The sequence below is a fragment of the Myotis daubentonii genome, chromosome 6, assembly GCF_963259705.1.
Source record: "Myotis daubentonii chromosome 6, mMyoDau2.1, whole genome shotgun sequence".
NCBI lineage: Eukaryota > Metazoa > Chordata > Mammalia > Chiroptera > Vespertilionidae > Myotis > Myotis daubentonii.
Genome location: NC_081845.1, coordinates 4343293 through 4361455, shown reverse-complemented (window position 1 = coordinate 4361455; position 18163 = coordinate 4343293). Strand labels below are relative to the sequence as shown.

General features: G+C 54.3%; 1 protein-coding gene across 4 annotated transcripts in view; it reads left to right on the top strand.

The window, feature by feature from the left end:
- Positions 1-5345: 5345 nt before the first annotated feature.
- The window catches only part of FNDC1 (fibronectin type III domain containing 1), a 69045-nt gene continuing 56227 nt past the window's right edge, over positions 5346-18163 (top strand). For 3 of the 4 annotated variants that reach the window (XM_059699917.1, XM_059699918.1, XM_059699916.1), the window contains exon 1: positions 5346-5657. In XM_059699917.1, the coding sequence (XP_059555900.1) occupies positions 5549-5657 (109 nt within the window). In that variant the 5' untranslated portion in view covers positions 5346-5548. The remainder of the gene's footprint in view (positions 5658-18163) is intronic. The other variant, XM_059699919.1, reaches the window with a different exon arrangement.

Genomic DNA, 18163 nt, shown 5'->3' with positions numbered 1-18163 from the left:
TCCTTCAAAGTCTGGTTCAAATGCTGACCCGTCCATTTGCCTCCTCAGCTAGACATGCTCTTCCTCCTGGGCACTAAGCAGTGTGTGTATGCACACACACACACACACACACACACACACACACACACAGCACAGACACACACAACACAGACACACACAGCACAGTCACTCACACAGACACACACACAGCACAGACACACACACACACACACACAGCACACACACACACACACACACACACAACACAGACAGACACACACAGACACACACAGACACACACAGAGACACACACACAGATACACACACACACAGACACACACACACAGCACAGACACACACAACACAGACACACACAGCACAGACACACACACAGACAGACACACACAGACACTCACACAGACAGACACACACAGACACACACACAGCACAGTCACTCACACAGACACACACACAGCACAGACACACACAGACACACACACAGCACAGACACACACACACACACACAACACAGACAGACACACACAGACACACACAGACACACACAGAGACACACACACAGATACACACACACACAGACACACACACACAACACAGACACACCCACAGCACACACACATAGCACACACACACACGGATACAGACACACACACACAGACACACCCACAGCACACACACATAGCACACACACATAGCACACACACACCCACACGGATACAGACACACACACATGCAGACACACACAGACACACACACACAGAGACACACACACAGACACACACACACACAGCCTCCCTCAGGTACTAATTGCTCTGTATTTGGTCTCAGAGCTCCTCTCCGCCTTCCCTGCTGCTCTCACGCTGCTTGTCAGGCCAGGCTCCGTGGCCTCTTTGCAGCCTATCCCTGTTCCCTCATCCGGCCCCACCTTGAATCTCTCCAGCTGCAGGTGGAATGTGCCGGAGGGTCCTGCGCGTGTTGAAGGGAGCACGACGGAGCCGCCCTGGGAGACGAGTGGTCAGAACCGCCCGGGCTCGGCCAGCAGCCCACCGCCTTTCTGCACGGAGGGTGGGGCTGGCGCGGGGATAGCCAGTGGGTGGCTTCCGGGGGCTTCATCCTTCCACGTTTTTATTGTTTCATTCTCCCCATTACATTTTATCCCCCCATGCCCTCTTCCCAGTGGGTTTAAGTCTGAGAGCTAAGAGGATCCTAAAGGAGAGAATGCGTCCAGAACGGGGAAGAGGTGGGGCCGGGTGCTGCTGAGCGGTCACAGCGTCGCTGGTTACGCAGGGGCTGAAGCTGGGGCAGAGAGACAGGGTGCTCCTAGGAGGGGACCCACAGAACTACACATGCACCCCTTCCTGAGAGGCCACGGAAAACATGACAGACTCTCACGCGGGAGCTCTGTGAGCAAAGCACCCACCGAGTCTGCAAATAGAGCACCCATCGGGCGCGCCCCTGGCCCGGCGCTTCCTGCTGCGTGCACAGGGGCTGGCACAGGCCCCGAGTCCCCAGGACCGAGGCCCTATCAGTCACTCACATCTCAGCCGGCAGGACGTGATCAGATCGTCCCTGGAAGGAATGTTGGCTGGGCGGGGGAGTTAGGATGCCAATGGACCGTGCCCGGTGAGTGTGAGAGAGGACACCATCCAGGAGGAAAGGGGCGGGCGGGGGGGAGCACCGACAGGCTGTCTTCATCACCTTCCCCAGCGCTGGTGATGCGAGCAGCACGTTGCTCAGCCGGAGGTGGGGTTCCTCGGGGAGAGAAGGGCCCGGGCTGGGCACCAGGACTCCGCCAGGCCTTTCGGGGGCTTGCCTGGGGCAGCCCGCGGAGTGCGGATGGCGACGCTGTCAGGGCGTGTGGTGGAAGACATGTGTGGCTGGCGGGACATGCCCCATGCACAGCAGCTCGGTGCCCACCTCCGGAGCACCCACCCATCAACCGCAGGGCCCTGCTTTCCACAGAGGGTGGGCGGCCAGGCCAACGCAGGCTGGAGGGCAGCCAGAAGTGTGTTTTCCCAGCACAATGCCTGGGCCAACTTCTAAATCTGCCAACTGCAACTTGAAGACTGTACATTTTTGAGATCTTGTCCCACCCTGATTTATTAACGCCTCCTCCCACACTGGGCTCTTGCGGTCCACAGCGTTAGGGGAACGTACCCTGATGTTTGCCTACAGAAGTAGGTACGCTCACGGTTAAAAGCCCTCCTGGGAGAAGAAAGAAAATAAGAGAAGAGAGAGGCAACATTTAGAACCACTCCCATCAACTTCATGTCTATCTTTGTAAAAAATAACTTTAAAAATATATGTTTTTATTGATTTCAGAGAGGAAGGGAGAGAGAGAGATAGAAACATCAATGATGAGGGAGAATCATTGATTGGCTGCCTCTTGCACGCCCCACACTGGGATTGAGCCCTCCATCTGGGCCTGTGCCCTGACCAGGAATTGAACTGTGACCTCTTGGTTCATAGGTGGACGTTCAACCCCTGAGCCACACTGGCCAGGCCAGGGCCTAACTCCCTTGGCGATCTGGAGTGTAATTTTGTTTGTTTGTTTTTCTCTTACTTTGATCGTGAGCTCTTTGAGGCAAGAGCTGTCTGAGTCTCAGTCACCTGTGGATCCCCAGGTCCTAGCTAGCACTTTACTTGACACAAAAACAGGTGTTCTGTCAGGTCGCGTAAAGGAGGGATTAACGAGAGGTGTCTCTCGCTGAGGCTCCAGCCCCTGCCCATGGACAAGTGGTGGGCGACAGAACGGGAACATGTAGCTGCGTCCACTGCGGTGTGTGCCTCGGTCCCGGGCCCTGGACAGAAAGCCAGCACGCAGGCCTGTGGCCTTTCACATCACGGCCACAGAAACAGTCTCAGGTCGAGTCCTTAACCATTCATACGCTGGGCCAGGCATCTGACATCTTAATCCTTTGGGTTTCGCTGATTCCCAGTGTATTTGCACAAGAGGACTTGCCTCGGCACTGCCTCGCAGCGAAACAAGTCCGGACTTCTGTGCAGAGGAAGTTCGTTGCCGCAATGATGGATTTATGGCTTTTTTTTTTTTTTTTTTTTGAGGAGCATCATTTCTTTCCCACACCTTCCAAACCTTCCAAACCTTCCAAACCCTGAGAAGATGAGTGGTGTGATACTGAGGTCTTGTGCAATTGTTTGCTAAGGATCGCTCACCATGTGGATGGTGAGGAGGTGCCTCAGATAAGTCTGTACTGGACACCGGGCCTGTGACACGTACGCGGGCTCTCGGCTCGACCCTGGTGCTGTCACTGAACATCTGACGGGAGGATGCTCAGAGGTGCCACGGTGCCATGGAAATGGGCATGCACTTGGCGTCAGATGGTTCTCACTGGACTCGCACCCTCAGCAGTCCCTACCGTGAGGTGGCAGAGCCACACAACCACTAGGAGCCTTGGTTTTCTGTCTTTAAAATCAGACGAGTGCCTCTAAGGGCATTGTGGGAACCAGAGCAAAGTGGATAGGGTGCAAGAGAAGTCTGGCAAACATTATTTTATTTTATGGCTGGTGAGAAGCAATCTCGATCTTCCTTCTCCCATGTCAAGGTGAAGTCTACATGCCGACCTCTATTTTCTTTTCCCTTTCCCCACTGGTCATGGAATCCTGGTGACCGTTTTCCTCCAGGTCTGAATTAACGATCACCCCCAGCCACCAAGCACGGTGGGTACCCCCTCTCATTCCACTTGGCTCGGTCTTTCAAAAGTTGAGTGCACAGCACTGTGTGGGAGCCTTGTCTAATGTCCTGTTGCGGTCCCAACATATGACAGACTCAAATGTGGTGCTTCAAACGGGCTTAAAGACACAGAACAAAAGGACCTCATGTCGGATGATGGCATGAGACATGCGCTTTCAAACTCTGCTGGAGTTTCTCCTGGTCATTCACGCTTGGTTGTCATTTATCCACACAAAACCCGAGACTGGCATTCAAATCAGCCCCACCGTCCGGAACTGCCACGCCGACATGCATGGCGAGTACTGGTCTCTGTGTGTGGTGATAAAGAAAACAGCCAGAATCAGAGATGCTGTGTGATCACAGACTGACGGCGAAGCTGGGAATAAGCCACAGGAATAACCGGGAGGCAGGCTGGTGAAGGATCACAACGAAAACGCTGACGACTTCCGCTCTGGTTTTGATCAACAACCTGGAGCTGAAGAAATCATGTGAGAACGGTCATGTCTGTCAGGACAATAGTGACGCTCAAGTGCACTAAGAATTGACTGGAAAGGCAGAGGACTTCGGAGAGCTTAGGAGTATGTTTTTGAGATGGCCAGGCTCAGGACAGATGACTGACTTTTAGGTCAGGTTTTTGGAGTCTTTTAAGCCTAAAAGTGGTGACACCTTTGACGTTTTTTATCAGATGAATGGAGAGCGGACCCGCCTGGGAACCAGGAGGGAGACTTCTGGAACAGAAGGCTGTAGGGCTCGGCTCCGTGTGGACGCTCCTGGGCCAGCGCACAGTTGGGGGTTAGAGGCACGGTGCTCCTCTGTCTCATCGGGCGGCAGTTCACTTAACGACCTTCCCTCTCTGCAAACGACACAAATCTGCTCATGTTTTGGGTTGTCACGACGGAGGGCTGACTCACCTTCAGGTTGTCAGCTTCAGCCTGGGCAGGTCTGCGAGGAACCCCGGGCGGCGGACAGCAGCGCGCGGCGCCAGAACGCGACCCGCGGGGCGCAGGTGTCCTCGTGGCCTCCGGGGGCGCTGCGACCCGCGCGGAGGCCCGAGGCGTCCAGGGGGAGCTGGTCACACACAGGTGGGATTCCGAGCAGGGAGACCCCAGGCGGGTTCCCATGGCAGGAACGGGGTTGGAATCGGGGGTGGGGGGTGGGAGTGGGGGGAAGCGAGGCCAGGCGTCGCGCATGGGGCTCCTCGCGCGCGCAGAGACCTGCCTTTCAGAGCAGCTGGCGCGGCAGCAGGAGCGCAGGATCTAAGGCTGATAAAGGCCCTCCTGGGGCAGGGGGCGGGGAAGGCGGGGGGAGCCGGAGGAAAGACCACAACGTGCGGATGGAGGTGCAGGGGACTGTCCCCTGTCCCTGACGCTGAAACCAGCGGCATTTATTTAAGGGGACAAGGGGCACTTGTGGGTGTGGCAGCAACTGGACGCAACGAACCATTTCCGAGCCAGAAAACGAGCGATTAGACAATGGAAGGGACTTCCGCGGCCACATCGACCGCACGGCAATCGCCGAGTTTCAGAAACGCCCCGCGGGATTCGGGGCTATCGGGCACCTGGAGCCGGGGCTGCGCCACCGCCACCCCAGCAGCCCCGCCGCCCCGCCGCCGGCAGGGGGCGCCCGCGCGCGACTAAAAGGCGCGGTCGGTGGCGGGCGGCCTCAGTGCGGAGCTGGGCGGCCGGGACGCGGGCGGGGAGAGATCGGCGCGGGCAGGGGCGCGGCGGGCACAGCGCAGAGCGCACAAACCGGCACGAACGGCGGGACCCGACGGTGGCGCCTCCGCAGCCGTGACTCCGGCCCAGCGCCCACCGACCAGCCGCCGCCCCCCGCCCAGCCGCCGCGCAGCCCGGGCTCCCCATGGCGCCCGAGGCCGGGGCGCCCCCGTGCGCGCGGCGCCTGCTGCCCTGGGCGGCGCTGCTGCTCCTGGCGGCGCTGGTGCCAGCGGTCTCCGCGGCGGGAGCTCCAGGTACGCGCAGCCGGGGCTGGGCTGCCCGGCTCTGTGCGCCTCCTCCCGCTTCTCTGTCCGCCTCCACACACCGCCCGCCCGCCTGTCGCGCTGGGACCGCCGCCCCGCTCCGTGTTGGCTGCGTGTCGTGTCACTAACCTGTGCGTCCTCCTCGCTCGCGGGCCAGGGCGCAAAGGGGCGGATGGGGACGCGGGATCTGGGCACCCGGAGTCCCGCGCGCAGGAGGAGGGAGCGGGGACGCCGTCGGCGCCAGGGGCCCTCGGTTTCATCCTTGACCTCAAAGTTTCCGCGCCCAGGAGTCGGGAAACTGGAGCTAACTTCCCGGGGAGACTCAGCAAGCGTGCAGTGCGGGGAGAAGGCCACTTCTTGGAGTTGCCGCGGGGGCATCCTTCTCCCTCCGTCCACCTGCCCCGAGGCGGGGTGCCTGTTGGTGGCGGAGAGGCAGGACTGACCGCCCCAGAAGCGCGCGGGGAAAGGCGCGCGCTGCCGCAGGCGGTGGGGACCCGGGCGCCGGAGGGAAGCCGCGCGTCCCGGCGGGAACCAGGGAGCTGCGAGGGGACCCTGGTCTCGGGCGCAGGGAGCGGGCCGGGGGACAGTCGGTTCCGGAGAAGCGCACCCTTCCCGGAGGCTGAGGCTGGGGACTGGGTGGTGGCTGTTCTCTGTGGGACTGAAACATGAGCGGCGCCGCTCCGAGAACGCCAGCGCGCTCTGTCCGCGCTCCTGCCCGTCTCCCTTGGAGAGACCCGTTTGCGGCAGGGGTTCGGGTTTCCTCCCTGCGCCTTTGGCGGCCCTGGTTCCCACCTCCTGGGCAGGCATTTTCACGCTTGAAGCCCTGCGGCGTTTATTCGTGCCATCGGTTTGCAGGAATCCGAGAAGTCGACTTTTTTTGTCGACACTGCTCCCTCCCAGCTGGGCTATGAAAATTCAGATTCCAGTGCGGGCTCCTTGTTAAAGGATGCTACTTAGGGCCTCTGTTGCCCATGGCTGCAAGGGAAAGGGAGACGGTGGGGGATCACATGGCCTTCTGGTTCTTCTCTGAGGGCGCATCCTGCACAGTGCTCGCTGCCGGTTTGCGCCAGGGGTTGGGGCCCCAAACGCCACTTTCCCCATAAAAGACAGTCCAGTTGTGGTTGCTGTTCTCCTCTCTGTTGGCCTCTCTGGGAAAGCAGTCGCTGAGTCTGTTGCTCAGTATCTACGAATAAAACTAAAGCCTTTCGACTTCTCCTACAACCCATGCTTTTCTCTCTGTCCTAAGCCAACCTTTTCTGAATGTTGAAAGAGTTTTTGTTCCAGAAGGCGGACTGCAATGGAGCGGATGCCAAACGGGCTTCGCGATGGTTCCAGCTTTGTCCCTGTTAGATTCCCCTGCCACCTGCCTAGGGCTCTGCCAGGGTGTGTCTGAGGTGGGGGCTGCCCCGGCATCTCCTCCCCTGGCCCTCGGCCCTGCATGGCTGAGCTGTGAAGTGCTGGGGCTGGAACTCTTGCTGGCACTTCTCTCTCGCGTGTTGACGTGGAATTTGCAGTAAAATGATGACCAGACTAGAAATGGACAAAGGGGGACAGGCACGCTCTGAAATAGGTATTTACTGCACTTACTGAAAGGACGGAAGGAAGAAGCAGACGCACCCTGTGGCGAGCTCCCGGGCTGGGAAAGAGATCAGGGGGCACATAATTTGTTTCATCTGTTGCTCTGGAAGGCGTCCTGTCTGCATTCTGAGTCTGAAGGCAAGGCCATGGCCACGGTGCTCCCTCTCTGGCCGAATCAGTGCATCGCCCAGCAAGCTGCTGGAGCTGGGCGCCCCCCTGCCCCCCAAATCCTTTGGGGCCAGAATCCCTCCAATGAAACCACGTTAACAGTGGCAGACCCCACAGCTCCAAGGGACTTTCCTTAAAATAGAAGTGGTTTGCAGGGCGCACTGAGGATCTAAATAAGCCCTTCAACTTGGTGGTCAATTAAAACATAAAACAAGCAAGTGACACCCCCCCCCCCCCCCACACACACACCACGCTGGTGCTTGCCAGGAGACCTTTTTCTGAAAACATATGGAGATACACACACTCACATACATGTATAGTGGTTTTCTTAGGGTAGCAGTGGGCGATTTTAATTTTTTCTTTAAAGCTTAAAGACCCTTTCAGGGAACCCGCAAGATCAAAACTATTTTCAAAGTGGTGTTAAGACACGTCTGCCTTCTCCACTGCGCTGCTCTGCAGGGAAGGCACACGGGCTTGGCGGGTAAAACCGCGGGTGCTTTAGCGCCAATCTAGGTGTTGGCACCATAATGAACTGGTAGTCACTGCATTTTCTGCCTCTGACGTTAAGAAAAGATGTGCCAGTTCCAGTTAAGAATGTCCTTGGTGCCACAGTAAAAATTGTGAATTTGACCAAATCTCTACCCTTGATGTTCTGTGTGAAGAAGCAGGAAAGGCACACAGAGCACTTCCGCTGACACCCCCAGGACGAGCACGTGTGCGACGGTTTGAGCTGTGAACGGAACTGGCTGCTTTTCCCCAAGAACACCACACTCTCCAGGAAGAACGACTGCAGACAACCCAGCTATTCTGACCTGGGTATTCGGCAGGCGGCCTCTTAAAAATGAACGAAGCGGGGCCGGCCACCGCTAGGAAAATCATTGCTGGGAGGTCCTGCCAGGGGCAGCATTTGAGCTTTCAAGTGAAAATTAGAATTTTGCCATCTCCAACATCATACATTTAGAAGCTTTTTAATACTTAAAACCCTTTCTCACAAGACCAGTGGCGGCATGAATGGACGTGATGTTTAAACACTGTGTTATAACACGTCAGCTTGTAGCTGGTCTGCATGACCAAGCGAACCTGTGAATCTGAGTGACCGGTGCAAGGTGTTACCAAGTCTTGCCTGTCTGAACAGTCCGTCTGAAATTCGAGCGAGCCCAATGGACTTTTAACGTGACAAAATGTCAACATTTTCTTTACATGGTTTCAGAGTCTACATTGCAACTAACCTTGAGGAAACTTCTACTTGATGAGTTTTGGGGGTAGTATCAAAGATTTTCCAGAATTACCCATAAGGCTGTGACAGAGTTTGATCTCTGTGAGGCTAGATTTTTTTCAGATACTTCCACCGAAACAGCATGCTGCCGTAGACTGAGGGATAGGGGACAGGAGGTCCTGCCGTCTTCTATTAAAGAGATTTGCCAAAATGCAAAGCAGTGCCACTCTTCTCACTATTTCTTTTTGTTTTAGAAAACAGTTATTTTTTTTCATAAAATAGTTGGCGTTTTTTTTTTTTTCTGCAAAAAGCTTTATTGTTTCCATTTGGTCCAGTGCATGGGAGCGGGCTCCAGGGCGGTTAAAATAATGGCCAGTGGTTTGGGGAAGAGGCTCAGGCAAAAGCCAGACCCCAGGGGAAGGTAGAGCGGCCCCTCAACGGCCTCTGGGCTCCACAGGCTCCTGGTCGTGCTTGAGGGGGAGCCTTTTGAAGAGATACTCGCCAGCCCAGCCTGGGGGCCGCAGCCTGCGGAGGTGAGTCAGGTGTCACCCATCTCCTTGATGAGTTTCACCTCCTCACCCAGGAAGTGGTTCTTCAGGAAGTCACAGAGATAAGGGCCTGCAGCTCCTGAAGGGCCTGGGTCAGGTTCCTTTCCAAGGCCAGGGCCGTCTCCATGGTGCCCCGAGCTTTGCCCACTCATCGTGGGGAGGCGTCAGCGTGTCCTGGAAGAGAGTGCGGCCACCAAGCTGGTTTTGCATCTTTAAGAGACCTGGGTGCCCTCGCTGGGAAGCAATGGCCCCGCCCTCGGGAGCCACATCATCCTGGCGGGTGGAATTAGAAGCCCAGAGAGAGGTGGGTGTGGGAGGCCCGCGGATGCAGGCTGGCCAGGCGGTTGACAGCAGCCTCCACCTCGGAGGAAGAATTCTGACAAGTTTGGGAGCTCATGGTGGTTCAGCAATGAGAAGTTAAGGTAAAAACAAACAAACAAAAAACCTCAAAAAACGGTGTTGGCTGGTCTCTGAGGCTGAAGATGGCTGCGATGGTTCCGAAGGTGGGAAAGACGGTGGAGGGTGGCCGGAGGCTGGAAGAAGGGGCGTCCCTGGGCCTGTCCTGCCCAAACACTGTTGAAGCAGGAGACAGAGCTGGGACCGCCGAGGGCACTCCTAACACAGTATTTTCATGCCAACATGTAATGGTTTACTCTTGCTATTTTAAAAAGAAATCCACACAGAGTTTAACCTCTTCCTAGTTTTAATTTCTGGTCAGTAGTTATCAGTAGATAAAACCCACGTGGACAACCTCTGTAAGATCCGCATTCGTTTGAGTAGAAGGGATCTGGAGAACGGAAAGTTGGATACCCACTGGTTTATAGGAGGGAAGTCGGCTCAGCATCAAGACACAGGGCTGGAGCCCGGGCTGTCATTCACCCGCTGGTGGCCTCAGGCAGTGAGTCAGTCTCCACTGGCCCAAGAATGTCCCAGAAGCCTCAGGGGCTTTCCCGGGCCAGCCTGCCTCCAGCTCTGCAGCGTGTCCCTCCTCCGGCTGTTCTTCTCTTTGAGAGCAGGGGTGAGCACACCCTTCCCTTGTACCTGTGCACTGGAGCCCACACACGTGAAAGACCTGTTTTACTCATCAGCTGAGCACACGGTTCATTACTGTGCAATTAGAGGCTGTAACAGGATTGGAGAGACACCATTCATGTCCCTGGAAAGACATCACCGGACGGTTCCAGAGCATTATCGATATGTCCTACCAAGACCATTCATATCTTTATTTAAGTCATAAAGGCCCATTCCCTGAACACAGGCAGGGGAGTGGCAGGTTGCATTAGTTCCTATTGCTGTTGTAACGAATTACCACAAATGTAGGGGCTTAACATCAAACAAATGTATTCTCTTAGAAGTTCGGAGGGTCTCATGGGCTAACATCAAGGGCTGTGCTCCTTCTGCAGGTTCCAGGGCAGAATCCAGCCCCTCTCCCAGCTTCTAGAGGTGCCCATGTGCCTCCACTCTGAGTCCTGTTGGCAATCACTCCCCTTATATCCATAGGGTTCCCACTTTCCTGTCTGCTCTTCCGCTTACAAAACCCTGGTGATTGCATTGGACCCAGGGACAATCTCCCCACCTTCAGACCTTTCATTTAATCACATCTGCTAAGTCCCTTTAGCCCCTGGGAGCTCACGTGTTCACAGGTTACAGAGATGAGGCCATGCCATCTTTGGGGGCCATTGTGCTGTGGCAGGGTGAGGGTGGGTTTCAAGGGGAACCCCACCCTGTGCTGGTTGGGGAGCAGACTTCTTTTCACCGTTCCTTGTGGAAATTGGGGATTTCTTGAGCTAAAATTAAACATCTCACCAGGAGCTTTTATTTTAGTTAGAAAATATAGAGGGGGTATTTAAAGGTATACAAATATAGGCGATAAAATAATATATGTGTCTAAGTACTTACTTGTTAATAGAACACTTATGTTAGGATACACCAGAAACGGAGCGTGGGTGCCTTAGGGGAGGACGGGGTAGCTGGGGTGGGGCACGTGTTGCTTCCTTATTTCTTTTCCTAATTTAGTAGACATGCTAGAGCATTTGGAACAGGGAGGTATTGGTTATACATATGAGCAGACATTCTCTTTTCCTTTTAGAAGTGATCCTTGTTTGAGTTACAGGAAATATGAATTAATTCAAATCTGGGGAGTTGCGTTATTACTAAGGGATCTTCCCCAGTATGGGACAGAGGGTTAAAACTTAGAAGTTTTGAATGTGGTGTTTTTGTGCCACTGAGTGTTAGGTGACGTCACGTGGAAGACAGATTTTCTACCACATTTTCTGCTTCCTTTCTTCTCTGCTCCGACCCGGCGGCGCTTGCGCCCCTCAGCCCTCAGAGGGCGCTCCTGGCCTTCCCGCGGCCTTCCCACTGCCCGCTGACCCCAGGAGCTGTGGCTTTCTGGATTTCAGAGAATTAGGTCAAACGTTCACTTGTCTGCTTTGGTTTTGCCCTAGTGTCTGTCCTTTTTTCAGTGTTGCTACTTATTATTCATTTCCTGCTGACCATTGGTGAGAAAGAATTCGAAGCCTAAACCTGACGCTGGTCAGCAGCCCGTTAGCAGGTTCCTGCCAAAGCTGCAGCCACTGGACTGAGGAGGGACCAGGGCCACCCGAGGGGTGTAAGCGCCTCTGGGCATGAATGACAGTTTTGAGCGAGTTTTGATTAACTGGTCTCATGACGTATCCCCCCTCCACCCTCCGTGGATTCTTTTTGTATCTGGGAGAGTGATGCAGGTTCTGAGGCAGGTTTATAACTAGCAAAACCCCCGAGAGCTGCACGGACGACCCACATTCCCTGCTGGGTCTCCTGGACGGAGCTGGGTCTTGACAGTGGCCGGGCATCAGTCAGAGCAGGAAGGCAAGGAAGCGCATTTCAGGGGGAGGAACCACCATGCTGCATGTGCGAAGGCACAGACGCCAGAAGCTGCGTGACATGTTTGAGGAAACAGGAGTGTTCGGGTGGCTCCTGCAAGGTGGCCCTGGGGTTACAGTGGCATTCAGGACTGGGGGGTCAGCAACCACCAGCCCAGGAAGGTCCTGGAGTTTGGCCATAATCCAAAGCAAGCGTGGCCATTGGGGGAGCGTCCGCCCCCGGGTGGGAGCGCATGGCAGCTGAGCGGAGGAGGGCGCTGGAGGCAGGCCAGAGGGGGCGGATGGTGCCTCCGGCGTGGCTGCGGGCTCTGTCCTATCTTCTTATTCATCTGGACTTTGGGGGTTTCTTCATTACAATATAGACACGCTGACGGTCTTCACCTGCAGCCCTCTCTGAAATGGCTCATGTGTTCTAGAAAAGCCCATTTGGAGCGGGTTCCAGGGTGCTGGGAGTGCCATGCACTCGAGGTGGGCACATGGGCAGACTTTACAGTTAAAGAGAACTGAGCAGTTGGTACCAGGGGGTCTGTGGACAGAATTCCACATGGTTTATAAGGGGAAGATCTGTGTAATTATAGGAGTTGCTAGAACTCCACGTGCTAAGTCATTGGCTTAAAGAGGAAAGCAGTAGATATAACGGATGCAGATTTTTACAGCTAGAGAGTGATACTAGCTGTAGTGACGGTCAGCTAAGCATCGACTCCTTTCAGGGTTCAGAAGCCATTTCGTCGCGGACAGGTGGCTGGGTAGAACCCGCAGACCCAGACGGGGACGAGGCTGTGCTGTTCTCGGAAGGGTGGGCAGTGGGTCCCCTGGTGCCAGCGCTGCTGCTGGAACTAGTTAGCATCGTAGTGAACAGTGTGACCAGGGTGTGTATCTGTGGCTCCTAATTTGAGATGACGCCAAGCAGGGCTGGAGAAGAAATTCCATGGACAGTCAGTCAATTGTGGCCAGAACCCCTGGGGCTGGGCAGGGTGAGGGAGGCCAGAGGCCCGAATGGTTGGGTGTGGCCTCCCAGGAGCGTGAGAGAAGGGCCCTCCTCCGGGCCTGGCGAGGGCAGCGGGGCGGCGGGGCCCTGTGAGCTGCTGGCTTACTGCGTTTACTGTGGCTCAGTGTCAAGGAAGCCTGGCGTGGCCATTTATCAGGTGTCCACCGTGGTGCACTCCTTTCTCCCGGGCATGCGGCCAGTGCTTTTAACGTCCCCATAGCTATAGAAGACTACTAATATTTTTAAAAATGGTTTAAAAGTTTATGAGATAGTTGAAGATTCACATGTAATTGTAAGAAATCACGCAGCAGTCCCACGCGCCTCCCACCGGTTCTCCCTCTGTCTTCTTTAAGAGGGCTGGTCCTGGTGGATTAAGGGCAACCCTAATCAAGCATGACGTCATCTTAACTTGATGGCACCTTAAAAAACCCCATTCCCAGGTCCCGGGAGCATATCCTTGTGGGGGGACACAGTTCACCCATCACAGGTGGAATGCCGGCCAGCATGCTCCCCGTGCGTGGGTGAAGGAATTCACACGGCTCCCGGCGCTGGGGCGAATCCCCGGGTGGGACTGCGTGGGCTGCGCTGTCAGCCCCGAGTTCCAGAGTCCCACGCTCATCCAGCCGGCCGTCCGCAGCTCAGGCCTGGCGAGAGCCTTCATCCCTAAAGTGAGCGATTGTCATCAACTCAGAGCTTCTGTGGGCGACCCACTTTTCCGCTGGAGGCACGGGCCACACACACTTAACAAAGACACTGGGGCCAAAGTGGCCGGAAATAACCGCATCGCTGTGGCCAGGGTTCAGCCCTGAACGCCTCACACGATGGAAGGACGTAGAATTCCAAGATCAGCGAGAGAACCCACACATTTGTCTGAGGACTTTGCCTGGAGGGCACACTTTGATGTTGACTCAATCGACGCCTCTTTTTCTTCTTTTCAGTAAAATGTCTGCCTTTCTTTTACAGATTTCCTCCTCCAGCTGAGGCTTGTGGGGGTGCGATGGGCAGCCTTGTTCTCCCACAGAGGCCTGACTCTGACTTTCTGACGCTGGGGAAGCCGCCATGCTGCCTCCGGCTGGCAGATGCCCTGGCCCTGCTGTTTTAAATGCCACTTTCTGCCCTGCCCCCCAATCCCTCCTGTTATTTTCTGATGGATGGGGAACTGAAGCATCTGCCGGCGGCTTCTGGCCGCGTCTGCTGCGTTTACTGTTTCATACCTGTCCCACCGCGACACTTGTCTGGCCTGTTTTCTCAGGCTGTTTCTCAGGGAGCTTTCTGGGTAAGATGAGTGGCGAGTTTAACGACAGTAATGCCCAAGTGTTTAGCATAGTTAGACAATGACTTTCACATTTTGGGAAAAGGAATGCATTTTTAGGGAGTTGTTTTTGGCGGGCAGTTTATAAGTAGGCTGAGGTTAAGCCGGACCAGTAGGCCATGGTAGTTCTTTAAGAAACGATTTCTCAGCTGCGAGTTGAATTTGAAAAATGTGCAAAAGATCCCACAAAAACCTGGAAAGGACTGGCTTCCGTGTGCAGGTCTCTGGCGCTCAACAGCACGAGTCCTGCGTTCCCTGCCCGTCCGGAGGCATTTTCCCTGCAGGACCCCTTGTTTTCTCATCGCTGTTACAATTAAATATATCGATGGAGTTCCTCCAACTTCATTTCCCTAGACCATTCGGGAAGCTCGTGACTTAGATGGGAAACATCCTTGTTTTTTCTCTGGAACAGTAGCTTTCGCTTACATTGGTTCCTGAATAAAATGGCCAAGAGCTTAAAAACCTTAAATCCTAATGATCAGGTTCCGCCAGCTCTGCTGGTGAAATTCACTCTAATTTCTGGCCGCATCCTTCTCTGGACAGATGTACTTATTCAAATCCATGGCGTAGCGACAAAGAAAGCATGGACATTGTCAAAACCAAATCCCTTACAAACAGCACACAGAAAGAAATTCAAGTTAAAACAAAGCAGCTTGCACTTAGAAATCAAGAAGAAAGGTGACTTGATTTTATGGATTCAAAGATGATGCCACCAGGTGGCAATGGACAGAGCTGCTGAGAACACACTGTCTGAGTAACAGTGGCTGACAGGTCAGGGGATGGCTTATCTCACCTGCCAATAAGCCAGGGAGCAGAAGCTCTCAGGGACCCGGGACCTTCCCATTTCCCACTCCTGCATCCCAGGCCAGGTCATCCTTCTCAGTCTCATCAGTTCGTGTTCCAAGACGCTGCTGCACCTCCAGGTGTCATGCTGACATCCCAGAGTGGGGAAGAGAAGGAAGATACAAAAGGCCAAAAGCACATGACAGCAGATCCTGACCCCTTTATCATGCTTTCCTGGTAGTGGCGGCAGCAGTCACTTCCTCATAGGTGTCATTGGCTGGAATTGATCACATGACCACCCCTAGCTGCAAGGGATGCGGAGGGTACTTCTATTGTAGAAGAAGGCAAGGGAAGAAGTAGCAGCTGGGGGTGGCTCTGGGGTACCCAACCCACAGTGTCTGCCATGGCAGCGTCTGAATTCAAAGCAAGCTGCGGAACTGTCATAAATCAGCTGGTAAACTTGACCAAAGAGGCTAATAGAAACTTTGTCTTAGAAAACATCTTGAGGAGGAAGGCAGATTCCTTTTTTGAGTAATCTTTCGGCCTGAGAATTTGATTTTAGTTTTTCCACTGTTATTTTGAAACAGAATTTCTTACCGCTTCATTTTATTGTCCATTTTTGTGTTTCTCTGCTTTGTGGATCTTTCCCATGTTAGGGGGTGGGAGGAGATTGAAAAGATAATGAAGGGGAATCATGTGAGGTAAACTGTAAACAAATATTTGGTCTTTCTTGCTTCACCTGTTTTCCCCACATACAAATAACCTGGAATCTAGAACATTCTAGGCAAACTCTGTCCATAAGGAGCCATTACCCTTCAGGTAACAATATAGCATTTGAACCACAGTCTTTGTTTACCATTATCCCAGGATGGTGGCTGCCTCGAGGGCGCCTTGGGTGGGAGGTTGGGGCCAACGCCTGAGAAGAAGGGGAAAGGAGAGAAAGTGCTGCCGGGCAGCGTCAGGGCTCTGTCCTTGGGAGGCTCCCACGTGCCTACTGCAGTGCCTGGTGACCTGGGCAGGGCCGGCTGTGAGCAGCACCAGGGAGAGCCGTACTGAAGCCAAGTGCGAGGCCCACCTCTTTCTGTGACACGTGGCCACCTGAGACTCCCCAAGGTGGAGACACTCACAGAGACCGACGAGGGTGGTGGCGGCGCTGGCAGTCTGGCAAGAATCGACATGGACTCAGACACGCTGTACTTAACGACTGGGAGATTTTGATGGCGCTACCATGTGGCTTCTTTGAGCTGATGGGGAAAAATGTGATCACCATTGTATTCAGTGGCCATCTAGTGCCCTTATAAGCACACTGGCATGTATGCATGCTAATGTGGCCTTTTAGTGAGAATAAGTGATGCTTTGTTGTTATTAAAATACTGGAAAAGGCCTGAGAGTGGGAAACAACCATGGAACTCAGGTTTTGAGGAGGCCATGGCAGAGGTGGGCAGGAGGACACGTCGAGCCCAGCGGCCCAGCTGGCAACTCTGTTCATTAGGAAGCGCTGAGGGCAGTGAGGGACTGGTACCCAGCCACACACAGCAGCCTGGGACAGTTGGAATCTTCTAGGCTCTCACTGCACTGGCTTACCCCCTCACCAGGTCAACAGGACAGCACACTGGGCATGGGGGTAGAATCCAGTCAGTCACGTGACACGGGGTGATGGATTGGGTTTTGAGGACTGTGGACTAGGGGTGAAGTCTGGAGAGCCCTGCGCCCCCCAGCTTCCCAAGGGACCGGGCCAGCTGGCCTTGGTGTTTCTCTCTGACGGGAGGACAGTGCTGTGGGGCCTCCCGTGGTGGGTCACTGGCCCTGTTTGCAAAGCTCTTTCAGCTCCCTGGAGTGGTTTTTAAGTGTAAAGACTCCAAAGACCTAGATTTTGGTTTCATTCTTTATACTGTTACCCCTAGAGAGCCACGCCAACTGTGGAAAACTCCCACTGAGCCCCGGGCATGCTGGGAAAGGCCAGCGGAGGAGCCAAGCACTAACTCAGGACGCAGTTGTGCCCCCCGCCCCACAACAGCCCTCCAGGTGGAAAAGCAGCCCACCACTCACAGCTGTACATTTCACTGGGACCAGGCTATTCCACCAGGTTGCAAAACAACCTCTACTTTCTGCTTCCCTTTCTTTCTTTCTTTCTTTCTTTCTTTCTTTCTTTCTTTCTTTCTTTCTTTCTTTCTTTCTTTCTTTCTTTCTTTCCTTCCTTCCTTCCTTCCTTCCTTCCTTCCTTCCTTTCTTCTCTCTCTCTCTCTCTCTCTCTCTCTCTCTCTCTCTCTCTTTCTTTCTTGGGACGGGAGGGGGAGGGCAGAATGGTCATAATTATTTGGCAAATACAATCCCAACATCCATTTGAAAAATTATTTAAAATGCAGTCATTTCAGTGTTTTGCCCACATGCTGCCAACCTTCTGGCTGCTCCTACATTTTGGACTTATCCTGAGCTGTCTGGTGTCGTATGGACAATGGCTGGATTTTCCCCCCTCTCCTCGGAATCCGTCTCAAAGTTGAGGGTCACGTTGATGCCTATCCCTGAGCTGTCCTGCGACGTTCGCACATCCCGACCTTTCCTGGCCGACTGACTGGATTTTTGGTCAAACACTCACGGTTTCACTGAGATTTGTGTTTTCTTCATTTCAGGGTCTGGGAAGGATTTGGCGGTTTCCAGTGGAAAGTAAAACTAGACTTTCAAACAAAGATGAAGCAGGGAGACTTACATAAACACGAGGGTTTGTTGCATTAAAGAGCAATCCTTGGAATACTTAAATGATTTTTGAATTTTTGGGGTTTTAAGGGTCTAGCTTATTTCAAAAGCCCTTATAGCATTCCTTCGGGGCTTTCTTCCTAACCGAGGCTGACTTTTCCTGCTCCCGAGCGAGGGTCAGGCTGGGTGGGCTGCCGGCGCTCGGCGCTCGGCTGGGAATGGCAGCCGTCCCCGCTGGGCTGGCTCGTGCCTTCGGCTCTTCGGGTGTGTCTGCACTGGCAGCCTTTTGGGACCAAACGTATTGGCTGCTGGGGCTGCTTCAAAATGTTATTTTCGACTTGCATAG